Genomic DNA, 16,940 nt, shown 5'->3' with positions numbered 1-16,940 from the left:
GAATGCCGGGATCACGCCCTGAGCCGAAGGCAGACGCTTAAGGACTGCGCCACCCAGGCGCCCCTGGTTTTTCTATTTCTTGGCAGAGACTTTAGTCTTGGCTGTCTCTCTCTTTTTTAAAGTAATCTCTACACCCAATGTGGGGCTTGAACTCACGACCCCAAGATCAAGAGTCTCATGTTCCACCAACGGAGCCAGCTAGGTGACCCTCGGCTGTCTCTTCATACATGGAAGTGAAATACTAAAATGCTCATTTTTAGTGAAATCCTAAAAAGCTCTGCTTGTGTTCATGGAACTTCCTGCCTCTAGGCTTTTCTGGAGGGAGACACAGCTGGGCTATTGGTGAGGAAGCCCCCAAGGTTCTGATCTTTAAACCCTCTTCACACTCAGATTCCTCAAAAAGAGTTTCTCATCTTCCTGACTTGAGGGTATAAGCCTTGGCAACCAGAATTCTGGGCTTGGTTGGAAAAGAAAGCTAGGATTTTCAACATTCAGAATGCCAGCACTCACTCAACCTCTCCCAAGGGACCATGACCATCAAGTGTGTTTGGTGTCCTCTAGTTTACACATCCTTCACTTTAGGCAGTCCAGAGAATAAATTTCTGGTCTTCTGCCAACATATGGGAGGGGCAATCTTTCTAAACAAATTTTCAACCAGTATGGTCGTTTTCCTCTTCACCCACCTCTCCCCCACTTTGTGGAGTTACCTGGTGCCATTGATTTCTGAGTTTCTTTAGGGTTCTGCTATGTAAAATCGGGCTGTTTCTTGGCTTTCTCTATCGCTGGCTCAGGATTCAGCTTTCTCAGGACTGCTAAGTCAGTTACCACTCATCCATCTGCTTCCAGCTTCCAAAATTTTGTTGCTGTTGTCTGCTCTCCCATTCTCTTTGTCCTTGTGGGTTTATGTCTTAAAAAAAAATCTCTTCACTGTTGTTTTAGTGAGGTTTTGGTAGGGAATGAAAGTAAATGTGCGTATTTGATCCTCCATCTTTATTTGGAACCTCTTTATAATTCAATATCTTCTTTTAACTTCCATTTAATATCACAGCATAAACATTTCCTATGTTCTCACATGGTCTCTGTCACAGCTTTAGTAACTGCATCACATTGCCTGAATGCCGCCTCTTACTTCGTCTGTTGCCTTCTTTTTGGATGTTTAGGGTTGTTTCTGTTTGTGGGGAGGAGACTAGTTTTTCCTGGAGTTATCTTCCATCTATCTGTCTTATGTAGGCCCTATCCTTAGGGAATGCCTGCTGACATTCTTCTCCTTTCTGTTCTCGATCCACGGTTTCATCATTGTGGGCCTTGATTATGGCATTACCTTGTGCCAATTTAATTCATCTTCAGACTACCAGGTCACCAGCACAATGCTGGGGCACTAATCTTTCTAAAAGTCACTTTCCTTAGAACACTTCAGAGGAATGCTAACCCCCGGAATTCATCTGTGATTGGCATTTGAAGCCACTCCCAGTTTGATTCCACCCACCTACCCAAACTCACAACCCTTTCCCCGATGTCCTCCTTCAAACAGGCTGTAGCCCAGATGTTCCCCTTGCCACTGAAATGGGGCATTCGCCTTCATGTCCATCTTATCTCCTGCACTCAGCCTCCCCACTTGACTTTGCTTACTAATTTCTTCCTTCACCTGATCAAAGATAAGAAACAAATAACTTGCTTCTAATTGCTTAGGGTCAGTCTGGCCTTCTAAATGGACTGACAGCTCTTCAGAGGCAGGGGGCTTGTCTCTGTTCTTCTCTACGGCAGCTGCTCCTACAGCGCCCTCATCTTCCCACCCCGGGACTCCAGCTCGGCCCCAGGCGCACAGTGGGTGATTAACAGGGACTCACTGAATGAAATGGTCATGCGTGTAAGTTGTTACCTTGCCCTCCGGGGTTAGCGTCCAGATCACAGAGAAGGTCAGCTTGTCGGTCATGGGATGAAGGCTGCACAGCTCCTCGCACAGCAGCCTGGGAAGCATGGGGACGACCTGCACAGAGAGAACAGGCCCGTGAGCACCTTCCTACAATCTGCAGGAGCTTACCGCGAGCTTCAGAGCAGCCCAGAGGGCAGAGTTTTGGGGAACAGCTTAAGCCTCTGGAGCAAGCTGAAGACGGAGGCAGCTTTCTTCCCCCCAAAGACTGCAGAAGGACCAGGCTATCCGGTACTTTTTCCACAAGCCTCTAGAGAAATGGGAATGTGAACTGGAAAGGTGTGAAGAATTGGTAACAGGGAAAAAATACATTACGCAATGAAAAACGACTTTTTACTCTATACTAAGACCAAAGCTCTAGAGTCAAGAATGACTTGCACTTTTGGGTATAACTATTCCAGTCAAACTATATACTTAAGAACCCAATGTCTTATACTTAAGTCTTTAATTCAAGCTCATTCGTGTGTGTGGTGGAAGACAGAGGTCCGGTTTCATTCTTTGCATGTGGCTGTCAGTCTTCCCAACACCATTTACTGAAGAGACCGTCCTTTCCCCAGAGACAGTCAAAGATTAGTTGGCCATATACCCATGGGGTTATTTTGAGCTGTCTATTCTGTTCTGTTAGTCTGTGTGTCTGTTTTTACGTTAGTACCATACTGCTTTGATTATTATAGCTTTGTAATCTGTTTAAAATCAGAAGTGTGATGCCTCCAGTTTTATCTTCTGTCTCAAGATAGCTTTAGCTGGTCAGGGCTAACTTTTGTGGTTCCATATGAATTTTAATATAGATTTTTCTATTTTTGTGAAAAATGCTATTGGAATTTTGATAGAGATTACACAGAATCTGTAGATAACTTTGGGTAGTACGGGCATTTTAACAATATTAATTCTTGCAATCCAAGAACACTGGGTGCCTAACTTTACACTTATTTGTGCCTTTGTCAATTTCTCTCATCAGTGTCATATAGTTTGCAGTGTACAGGTCTTTTACCCCTTGGTTAAATGTATTCCTAAGTATTTTATTGTTTCAGATGCTATTATAAGTGGAATTGCTTTCTTAGTTTCTAAATCAGCTCACATCTCTTAGAATGTCTATTACCAAACAGACAAGAAATAATAAGGATGTGGAGAAAAGAGAACACTTGTACAATGTTGGGGGGACTGTAAACTGGTGTGGCCATAATGGAAAATTGTATAGTGGTCCCTCAAAAAATTAAAAATAGAACACCATTTGACTCAGCAATCCCACTTCTGGTTATATATCCCAGGGAAATGGAATCAGTACTCTGAAGAGATATCTGCACTCTCATGTTCACTGCATTACTTGCAATAGCAAAACGTGGAAACAACCTACACGTCTGTCAACAGATGAATGGGTAAAGAAAATGTGTATATATACATATGCTATGGAATATTATTATCCATAAAGGAGGAGGATATCCTGCCATTTGTGACAACACGGATGAACCTGGGAGGGTATCCTACTAAGTGAAATAAGCCAAACAGAGGAACTCAAATACTGCACGGTATCACTTACATGGCAGTGGCCGGGGGGAGGAAAAATGGGGAGATGTAGGTCGAATGGCACAAAGTTTCAGCTATCAGATGAATAAGTCGTGAGGATCTAAGGTACAGCATGGTGACCACAGTTAATAATAGGGTGTTGTATGCCCGAAATTTGCTCACAGGAAATCTTAAGCATTCTCACCACACACACACAAAAGAGCTAACTGCGTGAGGTGATGGATGTGTTCATTATCTTCACGTTGCAATCATTTCACAATGCACATGTGTCTCAAATCATCACATTGTACACCTGCAATATATACAATTATATTTGTCAATGACTTGCCAATAAAGCTGGGATAGATAAAAGAACCCAAGGGCTAAGTGTAAACTCATGATGGGGTTTACAGCAATACTGCAGAATCAACACTTTAGTGATTGAAAATATCACAACTGACCAAATTCCTTGTTGGAACATTAACAGGATACTCCAAGAAAATATCACAGGTCTCCCAGAGGAACACTGTGGTCAACTAGTCACTCATATTGCAGTTTTTTTAAACCTAAATTTTTTCTTCCCTTTATTGATCGTTCTAGTCCATAATAAACTGATCCAGTTGTATGCCTTCTTCCATTACAAAAAAAAATTATCTTCAACTTACTTTCAAATGATGACTTCAACTGTATCTCTGCCTGGATGTCCTGAAGACACCTCAGATCACTCCTCCCTTTAAACCTATTCCTTCTTCCGCACTGTTCTTGATGAACAGCATTATCATTCACCCTGCTTCCAAACGAAAAACAGCCACAGTAATAGCCCTTTATTCAACACACTGGCTGTGGACTCCTTGCTTCGCAGTATTGAGCACAGGTAACACAGCTAACGCTGTAAACCGGCCGTAAGTAACTGAGAGGTAGCAGGCAAGAGAGAGAACTCTGTGCTAGTCGAGGTAAAGTTATTCAGTTGTTTATTTATCAGCAAAAGCAAAATAAATCCCAGTATTTTCTTACTCTGTGTGAGGTACCTGTACCCTGTTTCAATACGGTGAATAACATTTCGTATGGAAAAGTAAATTCTAGAACTCGCAGCCCACACCAGTAACAAATAATTAATAAATTATATGGCATTACTTGGTATTATTCTGAGGGATGTAGTACTTCTTTTTAACACTTATGTAAAATCGAATGACCGTCTGAAAACTTTTGCTAACAGCTTTTATAACACAATCACTTTTGAAATTTTTTTGTACCATCTGTTCAGATGACATATTTTCTTCAACTTATTTAATAATGAGTGTTAAAATATGATCTATATATTTAACATTGTCTTGCAAGTATCAAGTGTTTTACCAAATAATACATCGTCACCAGCATAAATGTATGGTGCAAAATGGAGAATGTCTCCATACCATACTGTCTCGTGACTGAACTGTAAAAATTGTCCATCATTTCAGCTTTTGGATTGTGCTGTGTATTGAATTGTCTCCCCTCCCCCCCAAATTCCTTTGGGGAAGCCCTAACTTTCAATGTCACTGCATTGGAGGTAGGGTCTTTAGGAGGTAATGAAGGTTAAATGAGCTCATAAGGGTGGGGCGCTGATCCGATAGAGAGAGGTAACTCTCCTCTCCCTGCCCTGCACAGACAGAGAAAAAAAAAGGCCATGTGAAGACACGGCCATCTACCAACCAGGAACAGAGTCCTCACTAGGAACTGAACTGGCCGGGACCTTCGTGTAGGACCTCTATCCTCTAGAACTGTGAAAAAAGAAATGTTGTTTAAGCTGCCCAGTCTCTAGCACACTGTATGACAGCCCAAGCAAAGACAGACTAAATCAAATTTGTGGGGTGTGCATTTCTGGATCCTTCTCTGGGCTACATCAGGTGATAATTATACCTATTGTGTTTTGGTAGTAGGCTACTCACCCTGCATGCTTGTAGTACAGGACTTAATACCTCTTTACACATAGCTAGAGTTTCTTCGAAGTGTTCAAGGAACTATCTTATTGTGAATCACAAAGCTGTGTATATGAGAATGTAATGCAATTCCTGGCTTCGTGTTTTAGTGTTTGGCAAAAGAAAGTCATTGCAACTAAACGCAATGTGGTATCCTGGAATGAACCCTGAAAAAAGACATTAATGGAAAAGCTGGTGAAATCCAAATAAGGTATGGATTGTAGTTAATAGTAATGTTCTAATATCAGCTTCTTAGAACAAATGTCTTAGGGTACTATAAGATGTTAACACTGAGGGAACTGGGTGTAGGGTATGTGGAACCTCTTTGTACTGTCTTTGCAATTTTTCTGTTAAGTCTAAAATGATTCCAAAATGAAAGAGCTTATTAAAGAGAAAACCACTGCTTTGTTACACATTTAAATATGAAAGAAATTGAAGCTAATGAAATACAACCTGATCTGTTCTTATATATTAGAGTTTGGGGTTAAGATTTTATTTGCCAAAAGGCCTTTACCACTAAAAAAAAGGTCTAAAGACCAGCAACCAATAGAGTGAAGTCCATACTCATCAGCACCACGATGCAAGAAAAAGAGCAAAGCATCTGAAGCCAGACGGACTTGAGGTCTAATCCTGGGCCCATCACTTCTTGTACAATTTGGGAAAGCTAGTGTAATTCTGAGCCTCAGTTTTCTTACTGGCAAAACAATACTGAAGGTGCTCAATACAAGTCAGCTCGCTGACTCCCACGGTCCCGTCAGCTCCCACGGTCTCCCAGGTCGTCGGGTCACCTGGCTTGGCCTTCCCCTTCAGCAGGGCTGCTCACGGCACACCCTTCACCCGCCACGCCTGCTCACTGCTCTAGCTCTTGCCAAGATGGTTCTTTCTCTCTCTGGGACATCTTTCTGGATGTTTTGCATCTGGTCAACTTTTGCACATCCTTGAAGATTCGGCTCATTAACGTCCCTTAAAGGCTTACCCAGATTCCCCCAGGAGAGGATGTACTGTGTTCTGTACACTTTCCCCACCCACCTTTGTTCTTTCAAAAAGGATCTGAGGCAGTCCTAACCATCAGTCACTCATTCCACCCTCCCAGCTCTTTCCTGACATTTCTATAGCTCTTAACACACCCTCATCGCTTCTTTAGGCGCCTCTCCCTCCACTACACCATAGAATCCTCAGGAATGAGGACAAGCCCTTGTCCTGTCTCTCCATCTAGCACTTGACACGCAGCAGGCACTCTGTCTGCAAATGACTGACTTTTGCCCAGGAAATGAATCACTTACTCTTTCTGTGTTTACTACGTATTGCATCACATAAAACATTTTACGAAATACATGATGCGCTTCTATTTAAACATCTTTACATAAGCATTTTGCAGGCAGCTAGTAATTGAACTATAAGGTAAACTGTTTCGACTATTCTCTCCTAAAAATCACTGGCACACTCAGTAGCTGTCCAGGTTATAAACACTGTATATCTTACATAGAGGATAACACTGTAATATCCAGATGCCCAAGAACCTAAGTGTTCACGACAAAGCTAAACATTAAAACATTTTCAGGTAGTATAATAATTATCTTTAATTTTTAAAGGGTATTCCTTTGAATAAACTTTCACCAGATCTTGGGGCAGAATTCAGATGGTATTCAGAGAAAACAGTCTTTATGTCCATATAGTTTTATAGACGGTTATTTCTCTTTCAAAGGTGAAGGAATGAAGATGTTACAATCACATCCATGGTGTGGCACGTCACGGCCTCCCATCAGTCAGGCCTACTTTCTGCCGGGCTCCCTGGGAAGGTGCTCCACGGCCCATGGCATGTATGTGAAGTCCACACCCCGGCAGGGATCCCCATGGGAGGAGGGCTGGAGAGACGGGCAGCCACTCCCCATAAGCTGCTTCCTCAGTTACAAGTCCTGTGACTTCAGGGGAGCTGTCACCTGGACAACAGCACGTGGTCTACGCATGCTCGGCAGCTATGTGACATTTGCCATAGCACCCGGGGAGACTTGGAGGCAGGGGTGATGAGTGCCGAACATGACAAACAAGTGGAAAAGAGAAGAGAGGTCTCTCCGGCGTTGAGAAACTGCTGGCTGTCATTAGTGTCATGCGACCACTTACGCATCCCCTGACCCCGGATGGTTGCCTTCATCAGCTTCACTCCGAGGTATACAGTCCCTTCTCGAACTCCCCTACTTTCGCTGTCCCAACTCTACAGCCCCACGGTCAGGCTCACGATGCGCCTTTCCTGCGTTTGTAATTCACAGCTGAGCAGTGATAGCCCATCACCGGACCAGGTCGCTAAGCCAGGCTCAGCTCCTACCTCAGTGGAGGTTGGCAGTCCTTTCCCTCGTCTGGGGCAGGTTCTTTCCTCCAGGCCCTTCGACTCCGTTCCAAGACTCTCTTAACTCTTCTCACACCTCCTACCCAGCTGCCTTCCCCCTGGCTCTCAGCAGAAAACCTCAACTCATCTTCACAGAGAAAACAGGGACCACTGGACTCAACCCCTCCCAAGCATCCTTCCAGCCCCTTCCTCCAGCCCCTTTCTCCCAACACCCCTCCTCAGCTAGGCATGTGGACCTCAGTCCCCTGAGAGCTCAAGTGTCCTCCCTGTGCCAAGCCTGGCCTCCTGTCTGAGCTTCGACCCACCCCTCCCTGCCAAAGCTCTTCTCGAGCTACGTGTTCTTCTGAGCTGTCTTTCCCGGAGACTATAATACAGGGTCAGTCTCCCATTCTTAGGAACCAGAAAAAACACTCCCCTCTCCCACTCTGGAGGTCCCCCTTCATGTCACTAAGGTTCTCAAAATAGTTCATGTTTCCTACTTTCATTCACACTTTCCTTTCACTTCCCAACTCAATAGGACATTTTATTATTTATTTATTTATCTTATATATTTTATTTTTTTAAAGATTTTGTTTTTTGTTAAAGTAATCTCTACACCCAACATGGGGCTCAAACTTACAACCCCGAGATCGAGAGTCATATGCTCTACCCACTGAGCCAGCTGGTAGTCTGCCCCTCAATACGACCTTTTTAAATTACAAAAATTACACGTTTGTGGTAGAAATTTTAGGTGATAACAAACCAAAACATGAGAATGTAAAACTTGTGAGGCCCCACACCTTAGAAGAAACAATGCTAACATGCTGGTACAGAACCTCTGTCTTCTTTCTGTGCGCTCAAAAATGACCATATGTCAGGGAAAACATTATATGCTACGGGTACACGTATTTTTTGAAACACAGAGCTAGTGGACACTCTCAGACTCCTGCTGCTTTGGTCCTTACTGGACCCTTTCCTTGGCTGGCTTCTTAAACAGTGCTCTCACTCTCTGCCCTCTACTCCCCTTTCTTCTCCCTGCACATGCTCCCTAGGGCCTCCCTCACTCCTGGGGTTGTACTCCCTCTGATCCACGAGTCCCGTCCATACTGTATTTCCAGCCCTGCCTCTCCTGTAACTCCAGATCCCTTTATTATGCTGCACACTGGACACCTTGATTTGGACGTCCCACGCATACTTCCAACTTTGCATGAAGAACACAAAGTTCAGCATTTTCTTCCCTGCACCTGTTGCTATGACATATTTCTTATCTCTGTTAAGAGCAGCACCCTGTTACCAGTTAAGCGAGCAAACAACAAAACCACACACACACACACCCTCCCACAGAAGACAACTGGGTGTTATCCTGTAATTTCTCCACTCTCCTCCCTCTGCTATACCCAATCAGTTCCCAGGTTCTGTAGGTTTTACAACTAAATCTCTCTCAAATGAGTTTTCTCTCCTCTCCACCTTCAAGTATGGACATACTTGTCTCTCTTGGGTTATATTCTAAAAGTCTGCTAAACCAGGAGCGGAGTTCTGGAGTGGAAAGTTTTCTGGGTCAGATTCCCTTATTATTCTCCAGACTTCTGCATCTTCTTACTCAATTCCACCCAATGATGATATGCAATCCCATTTACAGTAGGACACATGGCCTTTATCTTTCCCAAAGCTGATGAACTGAATTTAGCAATGTGATTTTTTACTTGTCCTGCTAATGAGGGAGGGTCCAAATACTTTCAGTGGGGCGGAGAGGTCTCCAGTAAAGTCTGTACCCTCCATGATCAGCGGCCAAGGGTCAACAGTGGCCAAGAGCTCTCAATGAGAAGATGGCAGAGGGCCTTCAGACCTATCTCCGAGGAGAAAGCAAAGACAGCAGAGGAAAGCCAACTTGCTCTATTTGCCTAGTTGGACTCTTTGTTGTGTGATATGGATTGCTAGATAGGGAGGGGATGATGTTGGGGCCTCCTTGCTTAGGATGTCCATTTTAGCACCAGGCTGAAGACAACGATGGCTCTAGTTCTCCTGGGGTCCAACTGGACACCATTATGTTGATAAACTCTCCTAATATTCTGTGAGCAAAAATCCCTGTGTATTTTGGGGTGGTTATTCAAAGCCTCAAGGGACTGGGGCTGAGGGAAAGGGCCCTGGTACTGATAACAATTTTCCTCCCTCTGGCCTCACGATTCTTCAACCACATGGTTGCTAAGGTGATTCTCTACTTGAGACAAAGGAGACCATGTCCCTTCCCTACTTGTCCTCAAGATGAAGTCCACGCTCCTTAGCTTGCCACTCTAGGCCTCTCTTTGTAACTTCATCTTTTGGCTCCTCCTGCAATTTATACCCCAGCAATTCGAAACTACATACCATCCCTTGAATGTTCCAGGCTCATTTGAGCCACTGCCTGGAATGCCCTCTCCACTCACGTGTCTACCTAGAAATTTTTGACTCCAAATTTGAAACACTGCTCAAAAATCAATTGCTTTGTGAAGCCATCTTGGCTCTTGTGGAAGCTTCTCTCCTACCACCAACCTGGGCAGATACAACTTCTCTCTCCTCCTGAACATTCCCCCTCACCTTGGGAGTACTTCTGTCACTGCAGGTGGCCCTGTGTACTGTGTTGGTTACATGCCCACCTCCTCTGACCTCCCCAGGGCAAGATCAGCATCTCTCTCATCTTCACACACCTGCCACCTGGCACACGGCTGGTCCTCAACAAATAGGAACCAGATGGAGATGGACAGCCCTTCAGGCAGCAGGAAAAGAAAGGAAAGGGGCTTAAAGGGAGCTTCACCTCCTTAAGCATGTTTCAGGCCAGCATCAACGTTGGGTCAGGGCACGGCTTAAAAGCTGGTCATGGAAAAAAGGGACATGGTGACAGAACACTGACTTTCTAAGCATTTTGGACCAGGGCTTGGGAGAGTTGAGAGAAACCGATCATTTAGGTAAATACGCCACTGCCCAAGGCAGCTGGGTGGGGGTACCAACAAGACTATAAAATCTTATATTAGCCTCAGAGAGCAGAAACATCTGCTAAAGCCACAGCGGGCAGGCTGGCCAAGTTCAGCAACGGGTTAGCCAGGACAGCCCTGTGACCAACGGAAAGGGCCACAGAGGGGAAGAATCAATCATCCATGCAAAGAGGATGAGGAGGGACTAGCAGCGACGGGGTGGCGGGGGGCTTCCAAAGCTCAGGGGAGCCAGGTGTCAGTGACCCAGCGGGGAGGGGCAGCAGGGGCCTCCTCTGCCCCTTCTAGCCCAGGCCTTCACTGGCTTGCAAACTCCCTCACACCCTCAGAACCCATTGGCTGTCAGAGCCTGAGAACTTAGGGAGTTTTTTCCTTTTCTCTGAGGACTTCGAGGTTTTAACAGTAAGGTACAGCTAGCTCCCCACTCGCACACTGAAACAACTTAAAAGGAAATAGATAATTCATTTGCCAGCCAACATCTCTGTTTAAAGAGTTTTCTTTTTCATATCAACACTTCCATGAATTCCAAATTTGATCAACTCTTTGCTACACAGTTGGACATTAACAAAACATCAACACTCCTTGACAACCTGCTGGGGTCAGAAAGGAACATCTTAAAACTCTTTGGACTCCACGTTAAGACTGGCTTCCAATCCCAATCTTTGATCTCTATTATAAAGCAGTACCAATAAAATATCGTAGAGATTTATGGGCGAACTTTCATTTGAGCTGTTTCACACCTAAAATAACACGGGTGCTGGGGCCAACAGGCAGACAGTTTAGCTTTAGGTTTCAACTGTTTAGGGTTTCTTTTACTTTTAAAACTGAATTTTAAAAATTACCTTACATCTTACAATTTCATTGTTATTTCCCTCTCAGGGAATACGGGAGACATTTACTGGGTAGATGTCCCATCCTTCTGAGAAGGACAGGCCTAAACTCGGGTAGACACTTGTCCCCTTAACGAACAGATGCCTAGGTGCACCTGGGTGCCTCAGTCAGTTAAATGAACAGATGCCTAATTTCTTTCAAAAAGAAAGAGCGTGTCCTTTCCATGGGACTTAAATGGACAATATTTCATTTTATCTTTCCTCCTGAGTATACTCTATTTTTAATGAGAATAACCAAATACTCATTACTATAAGTAAAATCCCAACAAAAAGAATTTCATTTTAAAGACAGTAAAACAGAATCTGGACTCAACATTTGTTTTATTGTATAGTCCTGATCTATGGGCTAATTCCCCAAATCAAGCTTAGACTGTATTTTTGATATCAGCTACTTATAAGCCAGTAGCACTGAATGAAAAGAAATTGGTGCCACATTCCCTACAGGGGGGAACCACCCAGCCCCCCACCCCCAACGCACACACTCCTTCCCCCATCTGATGAAGCTGGGAGAAATGATTCTGCCAAATGAGAAAGCAGAGAATATGGAGGAAGACGTAAGCAGCTCATCCAGCTTTTAAGAAGACCTTTATAGGCAAAGTAAAGTGAAAACAGCAGAAAAGTTCCTGGACACAGTCCTTTAAGAAACAAAAATGAGTAGGAAGAAAGGTCAGAGCAGTGGTTCAAAGGAACCAGAATGCACAGCTGCTGCTGTCCAAGGTTGTGGGCTGGCGCCACTCACTCCAGCCAAGCTGGGGGCCGAGCCGGGCAGCAGGAGCCCGCAGCTACTCTGGGGCACATGGGCCCTTCCTCCATCCAGCTCCACACTTTCAGAGCTCAGGAGCAGAGCCCCAACTCTGAAGTCCCGAAGAAAAATTCTAGAACTGCGACAATCACGAAAACAAAGTAAAGAGAAGAGGAAAGGAAATGTGCTTCGTTATTTAACCCAAGTTTATTTTTCCATTTTCTGATTTTGAAACATAATTCCTGGTTATAAAAGCAGAAAGCAACAGCTAGATAAGAGAAAACCACCTCCTTAGAAGAACCTCTGATTGGGTCTAGAACTCTTAAATATTTGAACCTGAAGAACAGAGTTAAACTTTTCTACATGGGGAGAACAATTCACATAGACTCACTTTCTTGAAAGTCTAAGAGATTGCCACTTCTGTTTCTCTTTCCATCATACTATTATAGTTTCGTAGATATAAGGGATTTTGGAGTCTAATCTCCCTTCCCTCAGAGGCCTTGGGTCAGGCAAAGGCCAGAGTTGGCCAACTCCACTTTTGGGCAGGAGGTATGGACGGGATATCTTTAACCTGAGGTTATATTAAGTGTCAACAATGTACAAATATCAGAGCTGTGTTCTTAGGAGAGCCAAGCTGTGAGTGAGGGGCCTGGCTTTTGAGTGGTTCCTTTGTCTGTGTAGGCCAGGTACCTACACTAAAAGGAGCCAGAGCGGAGCGAAAGTCATCGCCCAAAAAGCTTCAAAATGAAAACCTTTTTATGTAAGTATAATACACACACACAAGTGCACAAGTCATAAAGGAAAAGCTTGTGCCTTTTCACTAACTGAAAGCTTATATAATCAGTACCCAGTATCGGGAATTGCTGGCAGTCCCCCTACCACTTGGGCTTTCTAGTCCTACCATGTGAATCCACACGACTTACTTGTTGATGGGAACCGAACAGTTCCCGTTTTTTTCGGTGGGATCACACTGTTATTCTAATTTACATCTCCCCACTAACGTATGATGTGGGGCATCTTTTCACAGGAGTATTTGTCATCTGTAGATCTTCTCTGGTGAAATCCTTTTCCATCTTTGAGATTCCAGGTTATCTCCTGTCGTAGTGTGACGATGCCATAGACATTACAATGCCACATTACAGCACGTGGCTGTGTTGCAAGAACACTTTATAAAAAACGGCTGGTGGCTGCTGTGGGCTGAGTTTGCTGAGCTCTGCTTTGGGACAAGAGCTTGAACCAGTTACTTTCCCTCATTTCTTTCTGAACATGAGCATCTGTCTGAGTGAGTCAGGTGGCAGGGCCAGTGTGAAACCCGAGATGGGTCCCTGTGTCTTGCCACGGTATGGTTCCTACTGAATATATAAGGAAAACATGCAACCACCGAGGGCAAACACTTTTTCAAAGAAAACTTTTTTTTTTTTAAAGATCTCACTGGATGTGAGAAAAGATGTTCAGACAAGATTGCTCTTTCTCATGACTTTTTTTTTTCTTTTTTGATAAGAAAAGAGAAACAAAGGAAGCAGACCAAATAGTATGTCCTTCAATCCAAGAAACTGGAGACTGATACTTACCTTCTGAACCAAGTAGACGCTTGTTGCTCTCTCAGCAGCCACTTTATCCAGGGGGGATCCCTCGGGAACAAAGTAACTGACGTCCGCAATGTGAACCCCCACTTCAAAGTTGCCTGTAAATGCAAAAGGAGGCTGATCAGTGTGGTGTGGAAGGCAAGGCCATCCCTCCCGGGAATTGCTCCCGAGATGGCGTGGCACTCTCGGAGGCCGTGGGACTTGAGGTGCCGGTCACCGTTCCCAGTCTTGCTGGGTATTCCACCTGCCCCCAGGGATTTGCATGGTTACTTTCCTCACTGTATACTAGCAGATGGTGAGACTTTTATCCTCAAGAAACATTAACCATCTTTGCAAGATGTTTCCCATTTCTAAAGGCCTCTTGTGCTTGTAAACATCAGCAGACTTGCCAAAGCAGGTTCATTTGCCTGCTAGTGCTCCTTCAGGGCACTAGAAATGAGGGAGGCCCCAAATCCTGCAGACTCTGCCTCTGAAGCCTCTGCTCTTCCTGTCCATTCTGAGCACAGCCTCTAAGTCGAGCCCTATACCTGGCCTTCCTACCTTGATTCTGCCCCTTCTTACCTAGCCTTGCACACTGAGGCCTGGGATCTTCTCAGCCATGGATCTGGTGATGCCACTCCTTAGCCTATAAGCCATGTCCTTGCTTGGTCTCATCTCAAACTGCCTCGACAGCCTTCCAGCTCCCCTCTCCACATGTCTGCAAGCAGCTGTCATGGGAAACTTTTTTCCACTCCCAGAACATACCTCACCTCACCCCACTGACGTGTTTGCTTGGCTCATGGTATTTTCTTATGTTTGGGATCATCTCAACAGGACCCAGCCTATCAAAATCCTCCTTACCTTATAAGGACCAATTCAAAGAGAATCGGGGAACAAGAAGAGATTCTCTGCCCTCTATTTCTTTTACCTGCACTGTCAAAGCACCTGATCCATAAATGAAGATGATTACCATGGTCTTTTCTTCAGAGCATTCACCTCTGCCAGATATCACAGCATATCTTTATTGGCTTACGTATTTACTGTCTGCCTCTCTCCCAACAAGGTAAGCTCCAGGAGGCAGAACCATTTATGTAACGTTCACTGGTCTAGGCCCAGTACCTAGAAGAATGCCTGACAAATAGTAGACCCTCAATAAATACCTGTTGAGTGAATGAATTAATAATTGGTTTGTTTGCCTGTTGTCTTTTCCTTTCTGGCAAAAGACCTAGTTATTTCCCCTTACAGAACTGTCCTGTCCTTTTCTGGTGGAGCGGGCCCTGCCTACCAGTTCCGCCAGACAGATGGGCAGATGGCTGGTGGAATTACGCTTCAAGTGGGGTTGAGAGGATGGTTAGATTATAAATTTAAGATTTACTCTTGAACATCCCATAAACCAGCTCTCAAATACAGCATATGTGATTATACACAAACGCACATACACACTTACATACGTATACGTAATGGACAGAGTGGACGGAATATAAAAAAGAGTACACATGTAAAGTTGGGTTATAGTATGACAAGCGCACTGCAGGCAGACAGAGGCACACCGACGGTATCAACACAAAGGTGAATTTGCTTTAGTTTAAATATGTGCTTGGGGTGCCTGGGTTGGGGTCACAGTCAATTGAGCATCTGACTCTTGGTTTCAGCTTGGGTCCCGATCTCGTCATGAGATGTAGCCCTGCGTCGGGCTCTGTGCTGAGCGTGGAGTCTGCTTCAGATTCTCTCTCCCTCCCTCTCCCTCTTCCTCCCCCATCCTCTGCTCCTTCCCCCACTCACGTGCATGCACTCTCCCTCTCTCTCTAAAATAAATACATAAAATCTTTAAATATATGCTTGATGCAATTCCACTATACCCCATCCTTTATCATAGTAACTTCAGGAAAGAGGATCTCTCTTTCGGGACCCCAGACAGGAAGGACTGTCATAAGTCTGGAGCTGCCAAGGAAACATCTTTGCCACACAATCATGCCAATATAGAAAATAATAGGCCTAGGAAATACAGGGAGAACCATGATGGCCTCATTTGAACTCCAGGATCCAGCTGAACTTGAAACTAGTCTACCTATGGACTTGGCAGTTCGTGGATCAATCAGTTCCATTTCGGTTATGACTCACAGGAAGAGTCCTGACTGATACCCAAGTTGACTCAGAAGAACTTCCGAGCACATCACTACTTGCTCCTGGTTGCCTAGACAATCAGCCTGAAAGTATCACACATTTTATCTGCAAATTTTGTAGTGATTTATTATCCTCCTATCCTTCTTCTCTGGGGGACCTTTCTTCCCTCAGTTTGTTTTAAAATGGAAAATTGTTAAAGTATGGGGTGGTTAAAATAAGGGGTTCAGGGACAGAGCAGAATTTAAGATTCCCCATTCCTCATCTGGCTCACACTCAGAGACCACTCTCCTATAGGGCATTCAGTGGGTTTTTCTGCCTAGTCCTGTAACGTTAATACACTGGGGAAAACTGAAGTCCATCTAAGAGATCTCGGAGGCTGTGGGATAATATGATAGACCTACTTCCCACAGAGGAGAGGGCCGTTGGGAAAGCAGAGAAAAACCAGTGTGGCTCAGAGTTCAGCTGCCTCACTCTGAGAGCCACGCAGCTGTGCTGTTGGGTCACCGGGAGCAGGGACACCTGCCCCGCGCTGATCGAGGAACTCAACCCTAAGAGCATGCGGCCAAGAGTCTCAGACAGCTCAACTTCCAATTTTGATATTATAAGTATCTAAAACCAACATTTGGGGAAGGTAAAATAAAGTGTCTTCTTTTGAAGTCAGAATTATAATGTATTAGCCTAACAGGTAAATATTGACTAAAGGAAAAGAGAGGATTATTACATCATGAAATAAACCATAATTTTAAATTCAGTCTGTGTGTTGTTACTACACATGAACTTTCTGTCCTTAGTCAAAATTGACAAACTGACAAAGAGTTCATTACAGGAGATAAAACACGAAGGAGGCCAATCAAAACATATTTCAGAGGCTTAAATTTCACTCAGAATTCCCAGCAGAGCCTCTAAGACCAGCAAAGAGAAGCTCTCTTATTCTCTCCTTTG

General features: G+C 44.4%; 1 protein-coding gene across 5 annotated transcripts in view; it reads right to left on the bottom strand.

The window, feature by feature from the left end:
- The window catches only part of DIS3L2 (DIS3 like 3'-5' exoribonuclease 2), a 344,092-nt gene that overhangs the window by 90,120 nt on the left and 237,032 nt on the right, over positions 1-16,940 (bottom strand). For all 5 annotated transcript variants that reach the window (XR_004623668.1, XR_004623670.1, XR_004623669.1 and 2 more), the window contains exons 11-12: positions 13,881-13,993; positions 1,880-1,987 (exon numbers count right to left, since the gene is read on the bottom strand). Coding sequence is in view for 1 of the 5 variants with exons in the window: in XM_002917970.4 (XP_002918016.1) it covers positions 1,880-1,987; positions 13,881-13,993 (221 nt within the window). In the remaining 4 variants the exon portion in view is untranslated. The remainder of the gene's footprint in view (positions 1-1,879; positions 1,988-13,880; positions 13,994-16,940) is intronic.

The sequence above is a fragment of the Ailuropoda melanoleuca genome, chromosome 2 (genome assembly GCF_002007445.2).
Source record: "Ailuropoda melanoleuca isolate Jingjing chromosome 2, ASM200744v2, whole genome shotgun sequence".
Taxonomy (NCBI): Eukaryota; Metazoa; Chordata; class Mammalia; order Carnivora; family Ursidae; genus Ailuropoda; species Ailuropoda melanoleuca.
This window is presented reverse-complemented; position numbering and strand designations above follow the sequence as displayed.